General features: G+C 38.4%; 2 protein-coding genes across 2 annotated transcripts in view; one reads left to right on the top strand and one right to left on the bottom strand.

The window, feature by feature from the left end:
• The window catches only part of PRTFDC1 (phosphoribosyl transferase domain containing 1), a 47,874-nt gene extending 36,507 nt beyond the window's left edge, over positions 1–11,367 (bottom strand). The window contains exons 1-3 of the mRNA XM_086740186.1: positions 11,284–11,367; positions 7,179–7,285; positions 3,351–3,534 (exon numbers count right to left, since the gene is read on the bottom strand). Coding sequence (XP_086596312.1) covers positions 3,351–3,534; positions 7,179–7,285; positions 11,284–11,367 — 375 coding nt within the window. The remainder of the gene's footprint in view (positions 1–3,350; positions 3,535–7,178; positions 7,286–11,283) is intronic.
• The window catches only part of THNSL1 (threonine synthase like 1), a 119,365-nt gene that overhangs the window by 64,187 nt on the left and 35,684 nt on the right, over positions 1–19,494 (top strand). The window lies entirely within an intron of this gene.

Here is a 19,494-nt window from a genome sequence, read left to right as displayed (position 1 = left end):
ATCCTTCAAAATCTGAGTTATAACAATGTTAACAAATGTTTCTTTGTAAATCATATATTTATGGATTTACAGATATAAACTTCATTTACAATTAAGCACATCTTTTTTTTTTATTTATTGATCTACACCTAAGCCTAGAAGTTTCTGTCCATGTGTGTAAACTTCTCAGTTTTCTCTACTGTATCATTTTAGCATTCTAGTGAAAAAAAAAAAGAAAAGTAATGGAAAAACATAGTTTGACTTCTAGAGGAAGTAAAAACCTGCTTTCAGACAAGGCTGCACTTCCAGTTTCAGTTGCAGGAATTCTATTGAAGATCTAAGAACTAATACTAAGTATAGTATAGTATAGTATAAACAGTATAACCACATAATTTTTAAGCTACAGTTTCCTAAGTTGGATTCCACTTTCTTTCCTCTGAAAACAATAAAAAATGGTATTTTCCCACTTCACCTGTATATATACTGAATTCAGTAATCTGACATGCTAATTTGAGATAATGAAACTAAGACACCACTTGAAAAACACAGAAGTTTTTCTTATAAAAATATCCAGGCTTAGCCACATATGTCAATACTTTGCAAACCAGATAAAACCATCCTGATTCTGGAAGTACCAGCAGCTCCTCATTTCATTAATATTCAGAGAATCTAAATGTATTATCCTTTTTTAAAAAATCAGTTAATTTGTATGAATAAGTCTAAAAAAGGACTTATATGCCCAACTTTTAAATACTTAATATGAAAGCAGATCTTAACATCTTAATTAAGTGTCTAAATTCTGGAATATGATAACAGGTTTGAAAAGCAAAGAGCCATGTAAAGCTGGTCATATTCGCAATCTCCTTTTATTTGAAAGAGAATCATGTCCATATGCCAGACATCAAAATACACCATTCTCTCCTGATACTTTACAGTAAAGATGCACTTTCACTGATGTGCTGACTTTGGGTCACAATTACAGCCCATTTTTGCTACATGATTAAACTAAGAATTCCCACTTTAAATTACAACCTTTAAAACTTGACTAACCTTTCATTTAGAGAACCTGAAGGAAGTATATTGAAAGCAGCAGGACTCCCTTTAAGAGAGAAACAAAGAACAGTTAGTAAAAGGAAGCAGGCTAAATAATGTGAGAAGAACAGTGTCTGTAAAATGGAAAAGGGATTAAAAGAGAGAAAAAGTGTTTGAGAGCAGTAGTTAAGTTTTAATTGAAAGTGTAACAGAAAAGGTAAAGGGAAGCAAATAAGTCTTACCTCTAAAACTGTGATTATTTGCCTCTGATTAAAGTGTAAAACACTGAAAGAGGTACATTATTACAGAATAAACTGACATGGGGGATTTGGGAGTCTCATACAAGGCTGGGATAAAGAGTCACTCAAATGAGTAACAACTAGTTCCTCAAGTGTTCTGACCATGGCTATGTTGACAAGGGCACATTCTCTGAAACCTGCGATTGGAGAGGACACAACAATAAAGCAAAACGCAAATGATGGCAGGTAGTGGTGCTGGTACTTTAGTCAGCATTACATTTACTTATATGTCATGGAATGAATCTACCAATATTAATTTCATTTCAAATTTATACTGCAGTGTTGTTCAGCTTCTCAAGACCAGTCAGACGTCAAGCACTGTTCCAAACACTAAATCAAGCATAGCTTCAGGTTCTACATACATGACACCTGTTTGGAAGCACTCATAAGAAAAAAAAGGATTTATTTTCTAAAAACTAGATGTAAGCACTAGTTCTAGGGAAGGCGCTACCTCCCTGCTAAAGCATGAGGCTAAGATCCAAAATACGCACATCCACCAAATTCTAGGATCATCTAGGACTTAAGTCTTGATAATTGCATCCTTGCTTAACAAAATTTGTATTGCAATTTCAGCTTGATATAACATACTTTTATTTTATTTCCTAAGCAATAATATGAAGATTTCCACACTCTTGTGGTATACATCTCCTGCCACTCATTGGTTATGGGTTAGTATGGCTAATAGGAGTTGATTTGTCACCAAAGAAAGAAATTTTAGAACCAGACTACCTTAATACTGGATAAGAGAGAAACCAATAGGAAAAGCACGTGCATTACCTATATGCCAAGTGCAAAATAAAAACCATTTAAAGTAATTGAACTATTTGCCAAGCAGTATTATTGAAGTGCTATCATTACTACGCAAAAAAAAACCCTGAGTATAATTTCCATGTGCCTTTATGTGAGACAAACATTTTACTTTATTAGTTCTGTAATACTCATAAATAGCTAGGAATTGTATAATATTAGTGTTGCACATAGACCACATCCTTCATAGACCTGACTAATTCTTGAAAGGGAAGTCCCAGGACCAAATCCTAATCAAACGGCTACAAAAGGCTCTCATCCACTTCTCTTCCATGATGAAAATAAATCACATTGGATTTATGAAAGTTAGGAAAAGTTTATGGTAGCTGGGGCTAGAGCAAAATGCCAACCAACCTCTGTCTATAGAAAGGACGTAGAGTTATTGTGGGAACTACTTGACTCAGCAAGCTGCATTTGTGCTCAGAGAGAAACTGTATTATCACTCCAGCTATTCAGTGTACTTCCTCAGGTATTTCTAGGACAACTTACTTCTAGAAATGCTCCCTCACTATGAAGTGTGCACTACAAAGTGGAATATAAATTTATAGCTTATGCAAATAGAAACTGTAATCCCACATTCTAGAAGAAGGCCAGTCGTCTTACTATCATTGTCTCACTGAAACAAATGAATCATTACTGCATAATTTCCTCTGAAAATAACAGGAAGTTTTGATCCTTGCTTCAACACTGGATTTGGTTCAATGGCTTATTTAATTTTCTTATAAAACACTATCATCATCTAGTGGTATATTCTGCTACTATGTAAACTGCATGTTATGAAGATGAAAGCATTTCGTTTACTTAGCATTAAACATTTAGAATAAGACACAGAGTTATCATCTTGTAGTTATGCCAAACTATGTGGCAGTGGGGGTGGAAAATGAAGTAACATGAAATAAACTTCAGAGAACTGTTGAGGATTTTGAGAACAAAAAACATGCTGACATGTGACATGACCAAAATTTGAATAATTTTCTGTCCAAAGGTGAAGACAGACTAAATAAAAAAATACAGCTTGAGGATGCTTCATATCCTCAAACATACTATCCATAAAGTATTAAGAGACATGAGCAAATATTTTGAAAGAAAACCTCACAGATTTTTCAAACAAAAGTATTTTTCACACTGTTTTTCTTATAATTTGGGGGAAAAAATAAAATTTGCCATTTACAGAAGTCCACTATTTATTATGAACATACAACCATAATCTACATAAATAAGCTGTTGACTTACGTGGTAACTTTTCAGTCTAACAAAATCAACTTTCATGGAGATGAACCTTTCTGAATTTCTGCTGAGATTTTTAATGTGCTCCACTAGGTCAGCACAGAACTTGTAGCCACCTTTGAGGACACAGAGAACCACAATATCATTGTCTCCAATGTCTTGCATAATATCTTTGGCCAATCGTTCTGTCCTGGGGCAAAAAAAAAATGAAGGATAAAATAACATTAGATGCAGATTCTTTAAGTTCATGGTATGCTTTCCACGCGGTTACAAGAAACACTATGGTGAGTATATAGCTTGACTGACAGTCTGTTTAAGTGTCTTGATTTGACTTGACTGGGTTTGGACCAATTTCACAGTAGGCAGATGCAGAGTGATGGATGCAAGATGCAAAGCAAGTGAATCGAACTGGTTAACCTTAAATGTACAAATTCCTCAGTTACAGAAAATGGAGTAACACATCTCAGCATATGTTGAATTCATAAGCATTTCAGAAACTTCAGAGTAAAGAATGCAACTTAGCCTTCAATTTCACCTCACAGGAAACATCAATATAAAATATTCCTGCATAATCCCCTAGCTTGTTATATTAGTTACTATTCAAGAACAATAACTCAAGTGAAAGGTAGGGAAGAGAATTATTAGAAATATTTCACACTGATAGGCCTTGGAAGATGCTACCTCTACAATTTTAATAAAAATATACACAAATACTACAAATAAATATAGCATCAAACAAAATTTTATAAAGAGTGTACATTATCACTATTTCATACAGCAAAAAAGAAGGGTGCAAAGAGCTTAAGTATGACTCAAGGTCATACACATGAGAACAATCAAGGTTATGCTCCAATGAACCCAGAATTGCAGGGCTCTCATATCTGTCTTCTCTTTGACAATTCTGCATTGCAAACACACTGTAGCAGATGATTGAAACCAAAAGATACGCATTTCTGCCACACAATAGTACAGAAATTTTCAGGATAAAAATAATAAACATCAATGCTTATCTTAACTAGCTTTGCTTTCTAAAGAACAAGGTAGATGGCATTTCTAGATGTAAAGCATGGTACCAGGTAATTTCTGGATGTAAAGCAGGTATCAACAGAAAACCGAACAATGTTGTTTGATGTTTTGAGGAAAAAACAGCTCAGTGAATTATTTTCTGTAAACTACTTTCACTGGAAAGTTCTTTGATAGCTCTCTGAATTAGACTAATAGTTTCAATGAGAATGGTCTTCTGGTCAGGATGCAATGATTAAATACTCCTTCCACATCTTTCATGATTACATTTTTTGTATGTCCTTTTTCTCTGTCCACTATAATATGGGAATCCATTTGCTACTACATAAATACATTGAACTTTAGTAAAATCTACATGTGTGCATGAACTAGAGAATAATAAGCTCTAAATTGAAGATAGTGTACTAGTTATGAGCAAAAGCTGTCACTTCATCTTCACATCTTTGTATTTGTAATGCTCAAGTAAATTTCATATAGCAGTAATTAATATTTTTTAGATTTGAAAAACAGAAGAAATCATTAGATCATCTTGTTTGACCTCAAATATATAATTCATTTTACTGATATAAGAATGAAGATCAGTAAAAGTCTTTCACTTACTTTACTGAAGATTAGTAAAATAGTGTTTTAGCATCCTTTATCAAATCTAAGAATAGAATCATAGAATAGTTTGGGTTGGAAGGGACCTTTAAAGGCCATCTACTCCAAACCCCTCTGCAAGGAGCAGGAACATCTCCAACTCAATCAGGTTGCTCAGAGCCCCATCCAACCTGGCCTTGAATGTTTCCAGAGATGGGGCATCTACCATGTCTCTGGGCAACCTGTTCCAGTGTTCCACCGCCCTCATTGTAAAAAAAGTCTTCTTTATATCCAGTCTGAATCTACTTCCCTCTACTTTAAAACCATTACCCCTTGTCCTATCACAACAGGCCCTGCTAAAGAGTTTCTCCACATCTTTCTTATAAGCCCCCTTTAGGCACTGGAAGGCTACTATAAGGTCTCCTCAGAGCCTCCTCTTCTGCAGGCTGAACAGCCCCAACTCTCAGCCTGTCCTCACAGGAGAGGTGCTCCAGCCCTCTATCATCTTTGTGGCCCTCCTCTGGACCTTCTCCAACTGGTCCATGTCCTTCTCATGTTGGGGGCTCCAGAGCTGGATGCAGTACTGCAGGTGGGTCTCAGGAGAGCAGAGCAGAGGGGGAGAATCACCTCCCTCGACCTGCTGGCCATGCTTCTTTTGATGCAGCCCAGGATGCGGTTGGCTTTCTGGGCTGCAAGCACACATTGCTGGCTCAAAGAGAATAAATAAATAATATATAATAAATAATTAAAATAATAATGAAGAAAACCTCTTATTAAAAAGAAGATGATTTTCATTTCTTTTATATTCTTCCTCAGATTGTTTGAGGAGCTGAAATTTCAAAAAATGCCAAAGATTACTTTGTATTTTAAAAGAGTATGAACTTCAGCATAGACAAAAATGTAGTCATTTCAATTGCTAAATAAAAACATATCAGTTTTTTAACCTATATTTAATTGCTACCAACTGACAGGAGAATTTTCTCAAGTGCTGAGCCTTCTTCCTACCCCAAAATTTTGCATAATCACAATATACTCAGTTCTGCATCCTTTTCCATTAGAACAAATCAGTCTTTTCTGCTGGAGTAAGAAAAAAACAGTGGAGTTCATTCTGCTGGATTTCAAAAACAACAGTAGAGTTCAGTGCTTACTTCAAACAAATTTATATTGAATTCTATGAGAACTTTAGTTGTAACATATTTCTTTTAAAAAGAGGAATTAAAAGGCAATTGATTCTAACCAAAAGAGATTAAAAATTCAACACAGTGGTAACTGAAAAGGCAATGAAAGAAAGCTTATGTTTAAAAACAAACACAGGAGTCATAACTCTTCCTTACTATGGCTGTCTACAATCTTCTTTCAAGGAGTTCTAACAATTTCAGTACTTGCAGTCGGCTGTTTAAATGTGGTAGGTAGAAAGCTGCTGGCTGAAAATGTCCCATGAAATTCCATTCAGATATTCCCAATAAATACGCTGTTGAAAATTATCATTTCCAGTTTGTAACTTTTTAATAAGATTTTTAACAGCATGTCAAAATAGTATCTGAGCATGAACACTGGGCTAGACTACCACAAATATAAAGCATCAGCAAGTGCCTACACTGAGAGCACATGGGAACCACTACAAGGTAAGGAATGAGGGACGATCAAGCTTTCCCACTGCCACCCTCCAAACTTAGCATCTGGACCCAAACAGTCCAAGACACAATTTTCGGTTGAACTGAATGGCACAAGTCAATGGTGCAGTCATGAACCATTAGGTTAACTGGCATTAATAATTTCTGCTAGGGTGTTGCCAAAGTTGTACATAATCAAATGTATTTTTTTTTCCTTTTTATATTAAAAACACAGGATGGTTAGAGTTCAAGTGAGACACTCAAATATAGTGATATACAAAGCTTTGTACCTGTCCTTTCACGTTCAGTTCAGCTCTCCTGTAATTTACATTCCAATGCCAATTTCATTGTATGATCACACTCACCTTTTTGTGGGACCCCTGTCTCACTCGACACCCAAATCAGAAATTAGGTGAAAGAAATTAGACAGGGAGTTGCAAAGGGAATGAAAAGTCTAGCGTTTCCTAACCTTCAAGCATTTTTACTTTCCAAATTAAATAAATAAAAGTATTTTTATAATTGCTAATATAATATTTTAGGACAAATGTTATCTACACACCATCTGTGAATACTACTACTAACCAAAGAATTTATTTGGTAACATACAAACTACACATACCTGTCAACAATAATGCCGTGAGGTATGAGCACATATTCCAGATCTCCATAGTAGTGCTGAGGATAAGTGAACAAATCCAGACTGTATCCGGGCCAGTTGTCTGAAATCTGAATATCAAATAGTAGTGTTACGAATACTTCATGGCTTTTGACAACATGCAACCGATACAAAATCGGTGTTCTAGTATAATCTATTGGCTGAATTAATCGTATGACATACTGTCTTCCAGTTATAATTTACTATTTCACTTTTCCTATTAAATGTTTTGCTTCTCAGTATATCTCAGAAACCAAATGCTACAGTTTTTTCTCCACACAATGTGGGAAATTTCAATTGAAATTACAAACAACTAGACAGAAAGAGGAAATACTTAATACTAAACTAGTGGCAAGTCTAAGTTTGCTACTACTTTCAAACTTGAAATGCAAGATTACCAGTAAGAAGGGATTCTCCAATGGGGGATATTCTAGTGGGATTAAAAGTCATAAAATCATACCTTAAAATTATACAGTTCTGGATTAGAGGTATTTTAAAGTCACACATAAATAAATAAATATTCTACAGATGGAACAGCACCAAATTATGTGGTTCATGGAGGGTATCTGCACAAATTAGCGGAAGACTGTACTTGCCAAAGGTGAGGCTCTTAATTTAGATAAGTCATCAAAGAGAACGATTACAAAATTTTCGCATCTCACCTCACTATCAGCTAGTCTCTAAATCCATACATTTATAGAAAAAAATATTTTACAGATTTAATATACATTATTTTCGTAAGTATCAGAATACAACAACTAGGAGATCCCACAGCATATAATGGCAATAGACACTGAGTAGCACAAAAGTCATCCAACAGGTAAAGGCTCCAGAAATCTATGGAGAGGCAAAGTCATCAGCACAAGAACTAAAGAAACTCCAAACCAACAATTTTCACAATTCCTTATGAAAGACAAGACCTGCAGGTTCACATGATATCTTGGAATCAGTACAAAGCTTTGCTTCAATATTGGTTCAGGATAAAAAGCGACAGCTAATAGGTTTTCTTTACAATCGTGTTCCTCAAGTCACACATCGTCTGTCTTCTTTCTATAGCTTGGCCACGAGCCTTGAGTAGAAGGATAAATGGTGAGAAACTTGCCTTTGTGAAATGCACATATTGATGGTATTTCTGCTAAATACAGGTTTTAAAGAACCATCACTGAAACTAACCTCTGCTTATGATTTCATGCAGTAGAGCAATAAACCATTTCTCAAAAATATCTAGGCTAACATCATATTTGATGGTGAGCTGTTCCTCCACATCTAGCCTTCTTGAACTTAGGCATAGCCCTGCCTCACGCTGGGGCTGAAACAGTGTTCTGCCTCAATTATTTTTGTTTAGTTGGCAGGTTTTTTTGCATATTCATTGACAGCTACAGATGCCTTGACTGTCATGTTTTCTTAACTCCACCCAAGAGTTTCTGTATCAAAAAAAAGTTATTTGTTGGTAACTACTACTGAATATTTGCCCATAAAGAGCATGACTTGGAGATCACTGGAACCAATGAAAGCTTTTTCCCTGACTTAGACAAGCCTTGAAATGAGACAAAAGAAAAAAGTTAGTTAGTTATGTTCCTCATTTCCATAGAAACAGGAGATTATAAATATTCTCCTTGGCAAGGTTTTTAATTGGAGGCAAATCTTGCTCCAAAAACACTGCTGCAGAAGGCCTGGGAAGCCTATTTTCCTGTCTTCATTTTCAGTACACAGGGGAAGCTGACACTTTTTAAACATTTTGTAGCAATGAACTGTCTAGCATGCTTTTTGTTCAAAAGCATTTTAACATAAAATGAAACAATTTAAGATAGTGCTTTAAATTGCTTAAGTACTACAAACACCCACTAAGAACCCTTGTCAGTATTCCTTACTTAGGCATTTTTGCCAAATTGCATGTTTTTAGTGTGATGCAGAAGATCAAACTAAATGGATGGAAACTGCTTCAGAATTCATACAAACCAATAGCTTTTACTTAGGTTACAGTGAGTTCTTTCGGAAACAGGATCAGGATGAAATTTTGATTCTCCTATCTATCCTTCTGATTCTCTTGAATAAAAGAACATAAACTGCATCACTGTGGAATAATATAGGAGTTCTCACTCACAAGTGCTTGCTGTCATTTGACAAATGATATTAAATGCACATGTACTTTCTAATTAATTATTTTTCTAATGTAATAAGCCTATTTCATAGTCTTCTTTCTTTTAAACAGGCACTTCACAACAATGAGGCTTAGAAATTCTCATTTATCCTAAAGCTATTTGCAGCGTTATGCTCTAGGACAGACTACAAGTAACTGTAAACTTTTATGGCTATTCTGCTTGTGAATTTTAAAAAAAATAAGTGCCATTATCCTCAGTTTAACAGCTAAACATCAAAAAATATCCACCCCAAATTAAACTCAACTTATATTTACTTCTGGCTTTAGCCTTTAAAAATATGAAGGAAATACCCGTCATTCTTTCAATAAAAAGACAGTATTCAACTGGATAAATAAATATACATACTAAATATACTGGTACACAAGTGTGTAAAAAAAGTTCTACAGTGAAAAAAAAAGAGCTATTTTTAAAGTTCAGACTTGGCATTTTCAAACAGCCCAGCAGAAATTCTTCAGTAGGTCTTTAAAATTTGATGTGAGTGTATACAAAAAGGAATACAAATACACGGCAATACCCAAAAGCATTCCCTCGAGGTGTGAGAGAGAAGCTGGAGAGATTCTGCTGCAACACTTTTGGAAGAACACTGCTAGTTTTCGGCGAAGTGGGTACACATGGGGTTCAAGCACAGTTCATTCACATTCTCTTCAAAGCAACAACGATCTGGATTCTGCTTTGGTATAAAATAAGGGAATGAGCATCAAGCAAAGTCCAGCTTTCGTAAACTTAAATCAAAAGTAATGCATTGGCCTTACTTTTTATTAGTTTTTTGAAGGGTTCGGGAGTGCACATTTGTGTGTAGCAAGCAAATGAAATGAAGTCAGTACAGCAGAACATGTTTATGAGCATTCATCTGCTCCTTTGCAGTAGGTTCATGTTGCTTTAGTGTTAAACACAGTCACCCACTTAAAAGTGTCATTTATTTCAGAGATGTCAGGAGAGGCGGTTGATACATGGTGGTTTCAGACAGAGCACAAACATACAGGGACGGGTTTCTTTGGGAGGGGGACGGATGGGACGCTGGGGTGGACAGGGCGTAAGGGCTGCCCACACAGAGCCCTCAGCCCTGGGCCACGATCTGGGCAGCTTCTCTGCAACTCGGTTAAAATCCCAACGCTACAAGAAAGTTAGCACATACCTAAGGCGGTGGCAGTGATGGTATTTGTTTCACAGGAGAATCTGGTTCGTCCCTCAGAATAACAAGCACATTTGTCTACCTTTGCATAATTACTCAGCTGCACAGGTACTCAAAACTCACTGTCAAAGTTTGGGCTCTTTCTCACCACAGAAGAACAATGAGCAGCCCAAGAATGTGCTTTCAGAGCACTCCCGGGCACTCGAAGGCCTCTAAGCATTTCGGTGGGAGCCAGACATCCCGGGATCCCTGTGGCTCCTGATCTCAGCTTCTCCAGCAACCTGGCGAAACGCGCTGCCACGGTTCAGCCGCCGCTCGGGATCATTCAGGGCCCTGTTTTCACGCTGGAAGCCAACAGCCCGGTGAAGCCCGGGGAGGCCAACAATCATCCTCCCGCCCCAGCCCGCCGGCCGGGCCAGGCACCGTTCCCCTCCGGCAGCCCCAGCCGGGCCGCGGACAGCGGGCGCGGAGATGAGAGCAGGGCGAGGGGACGCGGCCCAAGTGCCCCGGAGCAAACGGGGACACTCGCAGGGCCGCTCCGGGGGCGGGAAGGGCGTGAGGGGACAGGCGGGGGCCGGGCAGAGGGGCACGGCAGGGAGCGGAGCGCTGCCAGGGACCAGCAGGGAAGGGCCGGGCAGGCGGCGGAGACGGGGGCAAATACAAAGCGCCGGAGGAGCCGCGCTAAGGGGCGGGTAGCGCGGGGTCTGCGGCAGCGCATGACGGCCGAGGGCGGGAAGGGGCAACCGGGGTGTGGGGGGGAAAGCTCTGCATTTACCACAACGCCGCGGCCACCACCGCCTCCTCCTCCTCCTCCTGCACCGCTCCGCGCCTTCGCGCTGCTTCCGCCTTGCCCGGCCATCTTCCTCCGCGCCCGCCCGAGGGGCTGCGGCGGGGCGGGGCCGGGCCGGGCTGGCTAGGGGAGCAGGGCAGGAGCCGTGGGGGGCCGGGCTGCGCCGGCGGCTGCTCCCCGGCGGAGGGACATGGCGGGGCGCCTGGCCCCCGCCGAGCTGTGGGGTGCCTGAGGGGGCTGGCAGCTGGGGGAGTGGCTGTTCCCCCACGTTGGCCTCGTCTGGAAATGGGGTGCGAGATGGGAGCAGCTCCCGGCGCCCCTGCGGCCTGACGTTGCCAACCCCAGCGGCCGGGTGGCGGGAAGGGGTGGGAGGCCTGGGCAGAATGAGTTAGTGGGTAGGATTAGGCTGGTGTGGTTTAAGCCGGCGCTTTAACAGGTTCTTCCTTATACTCTAGGGAAAAAAAAAAAAGGATGCCAGAAAGCAGACTTCTAACAGTTCGTAAATCTTGCTTTCCATCCTTGATGACTTCTGAACTGGTGTTCCATCTTCTTTACCACTGTGCGTACTGGAGCAAGCTATGTCTTCCCAGTGCCTTCAGCCCAGCACCATATTGCTCATGCTGTCTGTCCTGTAGAAGGAAAACAGATCAGGAGCCACACAGCCTTCTGCCATCCCTCTTCCAATTCTGTCAAAATTGTTACTAATATTTTGCTTCACAGCCTCATAGATGAGGAAGAGCTTGTTTCTTCTCTTGAGTTGCTCTCATCATTGTCTACCTTTACATTCCTGTATTATAAGAAGTTCAAATGTGGACTTGCTCTATCCTTTTGGATCCTGTCTTTCAGGAAAAATGTTAACAATCTCTCCATCCACTGTTGGTAAAATTACAGCTTTTCACTTTCTTAAAAGTGAAAGTTGGTTATGATTTCTGGTATTCATCTGTTAAACATACAGCTGGTAGAATTCTGCGATTCCTAGAGCAGAAATTATTAAAGGAAGAAAAAGTTGCTTTTAGGGGACGCTTGGGCATAATTAAACATGCTTAGTGATCCCTGAGGGGCACTTACTGACCCAGTAGGAAGACATTTCAATTTGGTACACTGCTTTTCTAGAATGTGGTCATTGAGACTTGTAGGTTCCAAGTTGTAATGGATGAATCCAGAGAACACTATGGGTGTGTCTGCACTAGGAGTTTGGTGTCCAGCATGGGCTGGTTTTTAGGTGTGCCCTGTTAGTGCACTTACAGTAGAACTGATAGGACGATTAATAACTTCGGAATCTGGTGTTAAGAAGGCTTCTATAAATGAATCACCAATTAAAGTCTGGCTAAGTACTAAAGCAATGGAAAATTATTGTGATAAATGCCTTGTTTCTTATATGAAGCCAGATCTGTTTGGTTTTTGGTGGATCAAGGAACTGTTCTTAGAAGAACTAAGACCTACTGCTACAATGGACAACATGTCTGAAAGAACAGAAAACCAGGTTTACAAAGTAACAGAGGCCAAGTCCAGAACATGTCTGCCTCGAAAGTGATGCCTGTGTATGAAGACGGAGATATGCCAGCAAAAATAGTTCCTGTTCACAGTGCTTTAAAATAAACTTAATGGAAAGTAGTGAATTTGATAAACAGCATATATAGACTTGTACAAACCTAGATAAAGTAAATAAAAATGTTTTTATAAAATACGTAGGAGATTTTCATAATGGGCAAAATCGCTAAATACTTTTTACATTTCAATTGCATGTCAACATTTCATACAATTGTTGAGAAAGAAACGACAATGTTTCATCTGAACTTTGGGATTAAATGCTACTGATTTGTACCCACAATCACTTTTTGAGATTTGACAGAAGCTTAACAATTTGAAAAAGATTAACATGAACAGGATACTAAAAAGCAAATTCCTCTGGCATTGTGCTAAAAAACTTAAGCAGGAAATGTTTGTTCTTCCTGTCAAGGTTGGATGACTGTGTTTTGTCAAGTCTTCCTTTTGGTATTCTTCTCTTCCAACAATTTTACAGGGCTCACTTAAGAAGTGTAATGAAGTGTCGTGTCTTGCTAATAGCAATAAATAAGAGTGTGGAAATGAAAAACTAGATAAATTTTGATGGGATGTAGTTTGAAGGGTTGTGCTGATATCAGGAGCAACCAGTCCAATCCACAAAGTTGCTCTTCTCCATGTAAGATTTTTTCATTGGCATAAAAAAATGTAATACTTTTTTTTTTTTTTTAGTTTTGTTGCAAATGAGACAAATTCATGGTTTTGTAAATCCACAGAATTAATGAGGTTCTTTGTCTATGATGGAAATGAAGCTGCTAAGGATTTTGCTATGGAGGTATATGTACTTACTGAATGTTTACATTGGTTTTTTTACAGTATGAACTGGTGTAAAATGAATGAATTGACAGTAGATTTTCAAAACTTTTTTTTTATTGGGGCCAGAATATGATTATTTAAAGCATTATAATAAGGCTTTAACTGTGAAGAAGACTGTAAGCATTCTGAAGAATGTTCCTATTATCTTTGTTTAGCTGTTTGTTTATAAACTAAAAATAGGAGGAAAAGGATAAACACTTTTAGATGTACAACCATGGGAAATGATCAAAGGGGGAAAGAACAAAGAAAATAGGGTATATCATACTAACAAGTAGGTCTGGGTAGGTCTGGACACATAGCCAAAAGACATAAAGGAACAGATGGAAGAAGCGACACACAGAGAAACAAAGCAGAGTTAAGACTTATATGCAAATCCCTTGTGAATGTATTTATATCTTGGGCCTTCACAGAGTGAACTTTATAATTTCAGTTACACATCTTTTCCTCTCTTACTCTGTTAGTGATAAAAGCAGGACATGTTGTATCCACCCTTTCACAACTCTGATGTAAAGAAATACTGACAATATAAACTTCGGAGCAGGGATGTACAAAGAAAGCAGTCCAAGGACAAACATTATCATGGAGTTACTTTTGGGACTTCATTATATATTCTCCTCCCAAGAGGTTATAACAAACATTGGATAACTCAATTTAGTATGTAAACACCAAAAATAGACAAGAAAAGCATGAAAATCTTGAATATTTCAAGGGGTATGGCTTACCTAGGTAGAAGCTTGCAAATTAGGGGATGAAGTAAGAACTCTTATTCTGGTTCTGCCTGTTGCCACAGCTGTTATGAGAACAGCAGAACTGTAAACAATCTTACCAAGTGTAAACCTGCATTTCTTAGTGACCCCCCCAGTTGTTGCAGAGAAAAGACATTTTTGGGTAAAATGGTCACTGAAGAGAATATTAAAAATGAAAGTATAGCATATACAGTACTTCAGGGCATGTTGAAAGCATCTCTAAATTACTTTCATATCCAGTTTTAATATATTCCGGAATTTCGAGTTCTTTTGCATTACCTGAGGCAGTTACCCAGTCCATAGGGTGGCTGCTAAAGACCTTGAGTGCAGCAGACAGTTTTTGCCAGACAGTGTTACAGACATCTGGGAGAACATGAAGCAGTATTTCAAACTGTTCGCCTCCATTCTCGAACCTAGGGAGACTAGACAAGCTGTCCAATTAGGCAGGACTGGTAGCATCCTACGATGTACAGTAGTATAGATGCTATACTTCCTCTTTGTGACTACTGTACTACAGCAGGTGATGGACTGGCACTGCAAGCTGGAATCTAGATTCTGTCCACCGTCAACTTCAGCAGAATTAGCACCTTGAGGAACTGGAAAGTTCAGCTTTAAAGCAATTGCAGCATCTGAGCTCCACAAGGGAAGCTTAGAGCATTTAGCTATCACAGTTAACCTGTGCTGGTGCTGAGACTACGAGACTGACTTAGGCTTTGAAAATTAATCACAATAACTTTGATATCAAGAAAATGGCTAAAAGCTGCCATTTAAGATGTTAGTCTGTGTTTTAATTTTTTAATGACTTTTAAATCAGTGTTAGGCACTCCTTGACAGAAGTCTGGGCTTTGATTTATTTGGTCTATGATAAACATCTTTAATACAAAACTACATTTTTGTTTGTTATTAATCTCACTGTGCCAGACTAGTGCAGCAAGAGCTTCACTTTGCAATTTCCTGGCTCCTGAAGATACTCTTCCTGCTTTTCAGGGTCATGTTATTAATATAGAGTTCTTTATAGCTGAAATAAATGTAAACAAAAATTTCCTCTTGTCCTTTAATACTAGAACAAACTTCATTTCCCTCATATTATGCAAATATTTCCCCTAACCAGCTATTGAGAAGTATTGATGCTTGAATAATAAAGCATTCTTTTCAAGAAATGCTGCTCACATCATATCCTATGACAAATTCATCACACATGGCCATGAAAACTAGTAAGGAAATTGTAAATATATAGTGGGTGACACCCAGTATAATGAATTTAACTGTTAGAGTTTGTTTTCTTTTTAAAGGAGGTTGTTCACTTGGTTTCATCCTTCTTTTTTCTTTTTTTTTAATAAACTACAGCAAATTTGGGAAAATCTGTGAAACAAAAGAATTCTGAGTGTTTTTAGAAAGTAAACATTTTAAGGACTTTTCCTCCAAAACAGCTCAGTTGTCTTTGATGTATTTTTGTATACTTCACAGCTTGCCTAGAATAAATAGTGCAGTAACAAAAGTGTACTGAAAAGCAGAATCTGGTCCAGCAAGTTCTCCTGTAGCGCAGGCACACTAAATCTTCATGGCTGAGGCCAACCCCTCAGCTCTGTTGCTGCACAGGATGACCCGCTCCCTAAGGGTGCTGGCATGCTGGATTTAGACCATTTGCTAATTTTGTTGTTTATGTAAAAGACAAACCATTCCTCCTGAGCAAACAGCAAAACGTGGTTGTTTCTTCATTGTGCAGTGCTTGAGGCCACATCTTGAACACTACTGAATTTTTTTTTCTCTGAAGAGATTATTATTATTATCTTGCTTCCTCAGCTTTAATAGAGCCCTTGAAGCAATACGGGAACAGTTCTAGAGGTACTTGTCTATCTTTACAGCAGCTCTGGGAATTTGAGTATTGACTCACCTGAATTTTCCATATGGGGGCTCTTACCTAGCCAGAGTAAATGAAACATTAATTTCATTAGTTCTGAGAGACCAGTTTGAGACAATAGCTTTCAAACTCTTACATAGTGCTGTCTAGGTTCAAAGCATAGCTTCTAACTTTAGGCACGCATATCCTGTATTTAAAACATACAGGCTCAAATTGCAGAAGTCAGGAACCCCCAAAATGAGAAATGCAGTATGGATGGCCACCAGTGAAAAAGCCAGGTATAAGTCATTTACCTTTGCATTTCAAAAACATTCTGTGACATGAATAAATCATATTGCTCCAGGGAATATGTTAAGTGCTTTAAATCTCATTTATCTTCCTTCAACTCCTGCTTTCCAGTTGCTGAAACAAATGAGATGAGGGTTCTTGGAAAACAGACCCTTTTAGTCAACAACTTGAATCCGTTCCCTTTATTGCATGGTCTTAATTCATCCCCAGATGATCTTCGTTATTATTATTATTGTAAGCACGTAGGAGCTCTACTTACAGACAAACATTTTATTGTATCAGACACTAAGCAAAGAGAGGAAAAAGATGATCTACACGACAGATAGCTTACAATCTAAGCCTAAGACAAGAAACAACTGGCTACAGTGCCAGGGAGTTCAAGGAAACTGCACAGGACAGCGAGATAAGCCCTCATCTCAGCTCACCAGCAGCCCAGCTGTGAAATTTTTGGTAGGCACCATTGCAAAGAACATTTGAGGAAGGATTTGAAGACAAAGTTATACCAGTGTTTGCATGTTTGTGTGAATTTCTGTGTGCTGTGCAGTCAATGTGGAGGCAGCCATGGAATAATGAATTAACAAAACAGGCTAGTACTGTCACTGAACGGAAGTTCATCTTCATAGCAGCATCAACAAGAGCAGCTGACATGAATGTAGTCTACTATTTGGCTATGCCTGCTCATCTACAACCATTTCTTGGAGGTACAGTCTAGAAAAAAAAATAAGTTATGTTTTTTATAACTTGGTGAAATGGAAGTCACATTTAGTTCAGCACCCTATAAACAGCATAGAAAAAAAAACACAAACAAGAAATTCAGCTCACCTTAGATTCCTACCATAATACCACTACTTAGCTTGGAGGATGAAAACCCCGAATTTACTCATATTTTATTTACATAACTTTACATAATGAAAAGGAGCTGGAGTAAGATTGAGACAGAAAAAAAACCCAACAATCTAGGAGTCCAGCAGTCAAGTATACATCACTACCTTGAATGTCCACTCATGGGGAGAAATGGCCAGTCCTCCTTAGCTTGGTCAGGCTCAATACACCTCTAGTTACTGGAGTGGACGATCTCAATGAGCTACAGGGCTCAGCAGTTGGGTTCCTCAACTATGGGAAATGTCAGGCAACCTTAATAATAGGTTTTGCCATCTGTCTCTCCTGTAATTATATTATTAATATTATAAGCATCATAAAGTCAAGGATGAAAGCGTTTACTAGGACTAGCATTTATCTAGGACTCCCACTAATCTGCATATATGTGAAATTTTCTTATCTGAAAGATGCCTGCCTTCATTAAGGCTGAAATTGTTAGATATGTTGTTTTCCCTGAAACATATGCCAGTGAAAGGACTAAGTTTTAGCTTTGTGGTAGAGCGATCACAGCAGGAGTTTGTAATGCCAGTTTTTCACAAAAATATACAAAGGGCCAGAACATGCCCACCTACAGTAAAACCCAGCTACAGAGACTAAGGAAAAGGAAATCAGTGAGGAATTTGTCCAATATTATTTCTCCCACAGAATTTTTCCTTTACTGTTTTGTGAGGGGAATGAGGTTACCCCTCTGCAAGGATGATTTTGGGGAACTGTCCCAGACTTAGGCCCCAGGAATGCATGCAGAGCCCAAGAAACCACAGCGCTTTGAGACCAGCCACATGGAGCCCATATGCTTCTGTCAGATCTGATGCTTGCTCGGGGCAGCTCTGCTGGAGCTATACAATCAGGAACTCCCTGTGTTTGTGACGGTGCCATATCTGATCCCTTCCTTCCTGAATATAAACAGTTTCATTCTGAAGAACAGTCAGTGAGATATTTATCATAATTTCATGTTGCTATTTTTAAAAAATAGATACACAGTTTTGTCATGCACAACTTCCAACAGGAAATATTTTCAGTTTGTGGCAACATAATTCTTACTGACCAATACAGCATTCATACCTCATTTAGCATATGTTTTGTAATGGTTATCCAATTTATTAGGGACCATTTAAAAATGCCATTTTGATAATTATGAAGTACTAGAAGCATTTTGATTATTTTCTTTATTTCATTGATTATCAGTAATTGACTAGTGAATTTAGAGAACCTTTCAACTGGTAATGCTACTTTTTAGCCTGTGGACAGACTTGTTTCCGTTAATATTTAGTATCTTCTATGAATGAACAATTCCATCAGAACAATTGAGTTTACTCACCTTTTTGCTTTAGTTATACTGATGGTACATATTAGTTGATTCAGGAACATTACACCTTCGATTATTGGCATTTCCTGAACATAGAAATGCAGTTACATTCTTTGGATTCTGTAAATTTATTTTGTCAAACTTCCCAGAGAGAGTTAAAGGGTAAAATGTTATCCTTCTGTGTGTATTTTCAAAGGTTTTCGGTATATTTTTTCCATAACGAGAAGTGTTGGTAGGTCACATGGAATACACATCAAAATAGATGGAAGGAGTTATAAACTCTCCATAGGGTGGCAGAAGCTATTAATATGTATCAAGAGGGGAACATCCTGCGTGGCAGCTGAGCTACCTGCAAAGCGCTATGTAAGGTCTATGCAAAAAAAAATCCACAATACTGTTGAAGGACACTAGTGACAGCCCACCCAACTACAGAAGTGCACTGGCTTTAGTCTCTCCCTCTCCTGTTAAGCAGGAATACTTTTGCATCCCGTCCTGTTCCCTTCATAACTTCCCAATAATATACTAATATGCTTCTGACAATTTTAAAAAGCAGGCATTATTACTGGGGAATGATGAATGATGAATGATGAATCCCAAATTTTGGGACAGGCTATCATGTACTTTGCATTTCCATACAGTTAGCACTGAAGATAAATGGAAAAACCAAATCCAGATCTCAGCCTAACTCAGCCAAATGGTCCATGTGTAACTAAAAGCTGAGAGTGAGGCAGTGGGAA

Source organism: Chlamydotis macqueenii, chromosome 2 (genome assembly GCF_036417535.1).
Source record: "Chlamydotis macqueenii isolate bChlMac1 chromosome 2, bChlMac1.mat, whole genome shotgun sequence".
Classification (NCBI taxonomy): Eukaryota; Metazoa; Chordata; class Aves; order Otidiformes; family Otididae; genus Chlamydotis; species Chlamydotis macqueenii.
This window is presented reverse-complemented; position numbering and strand designations above follow the sequence as displayed.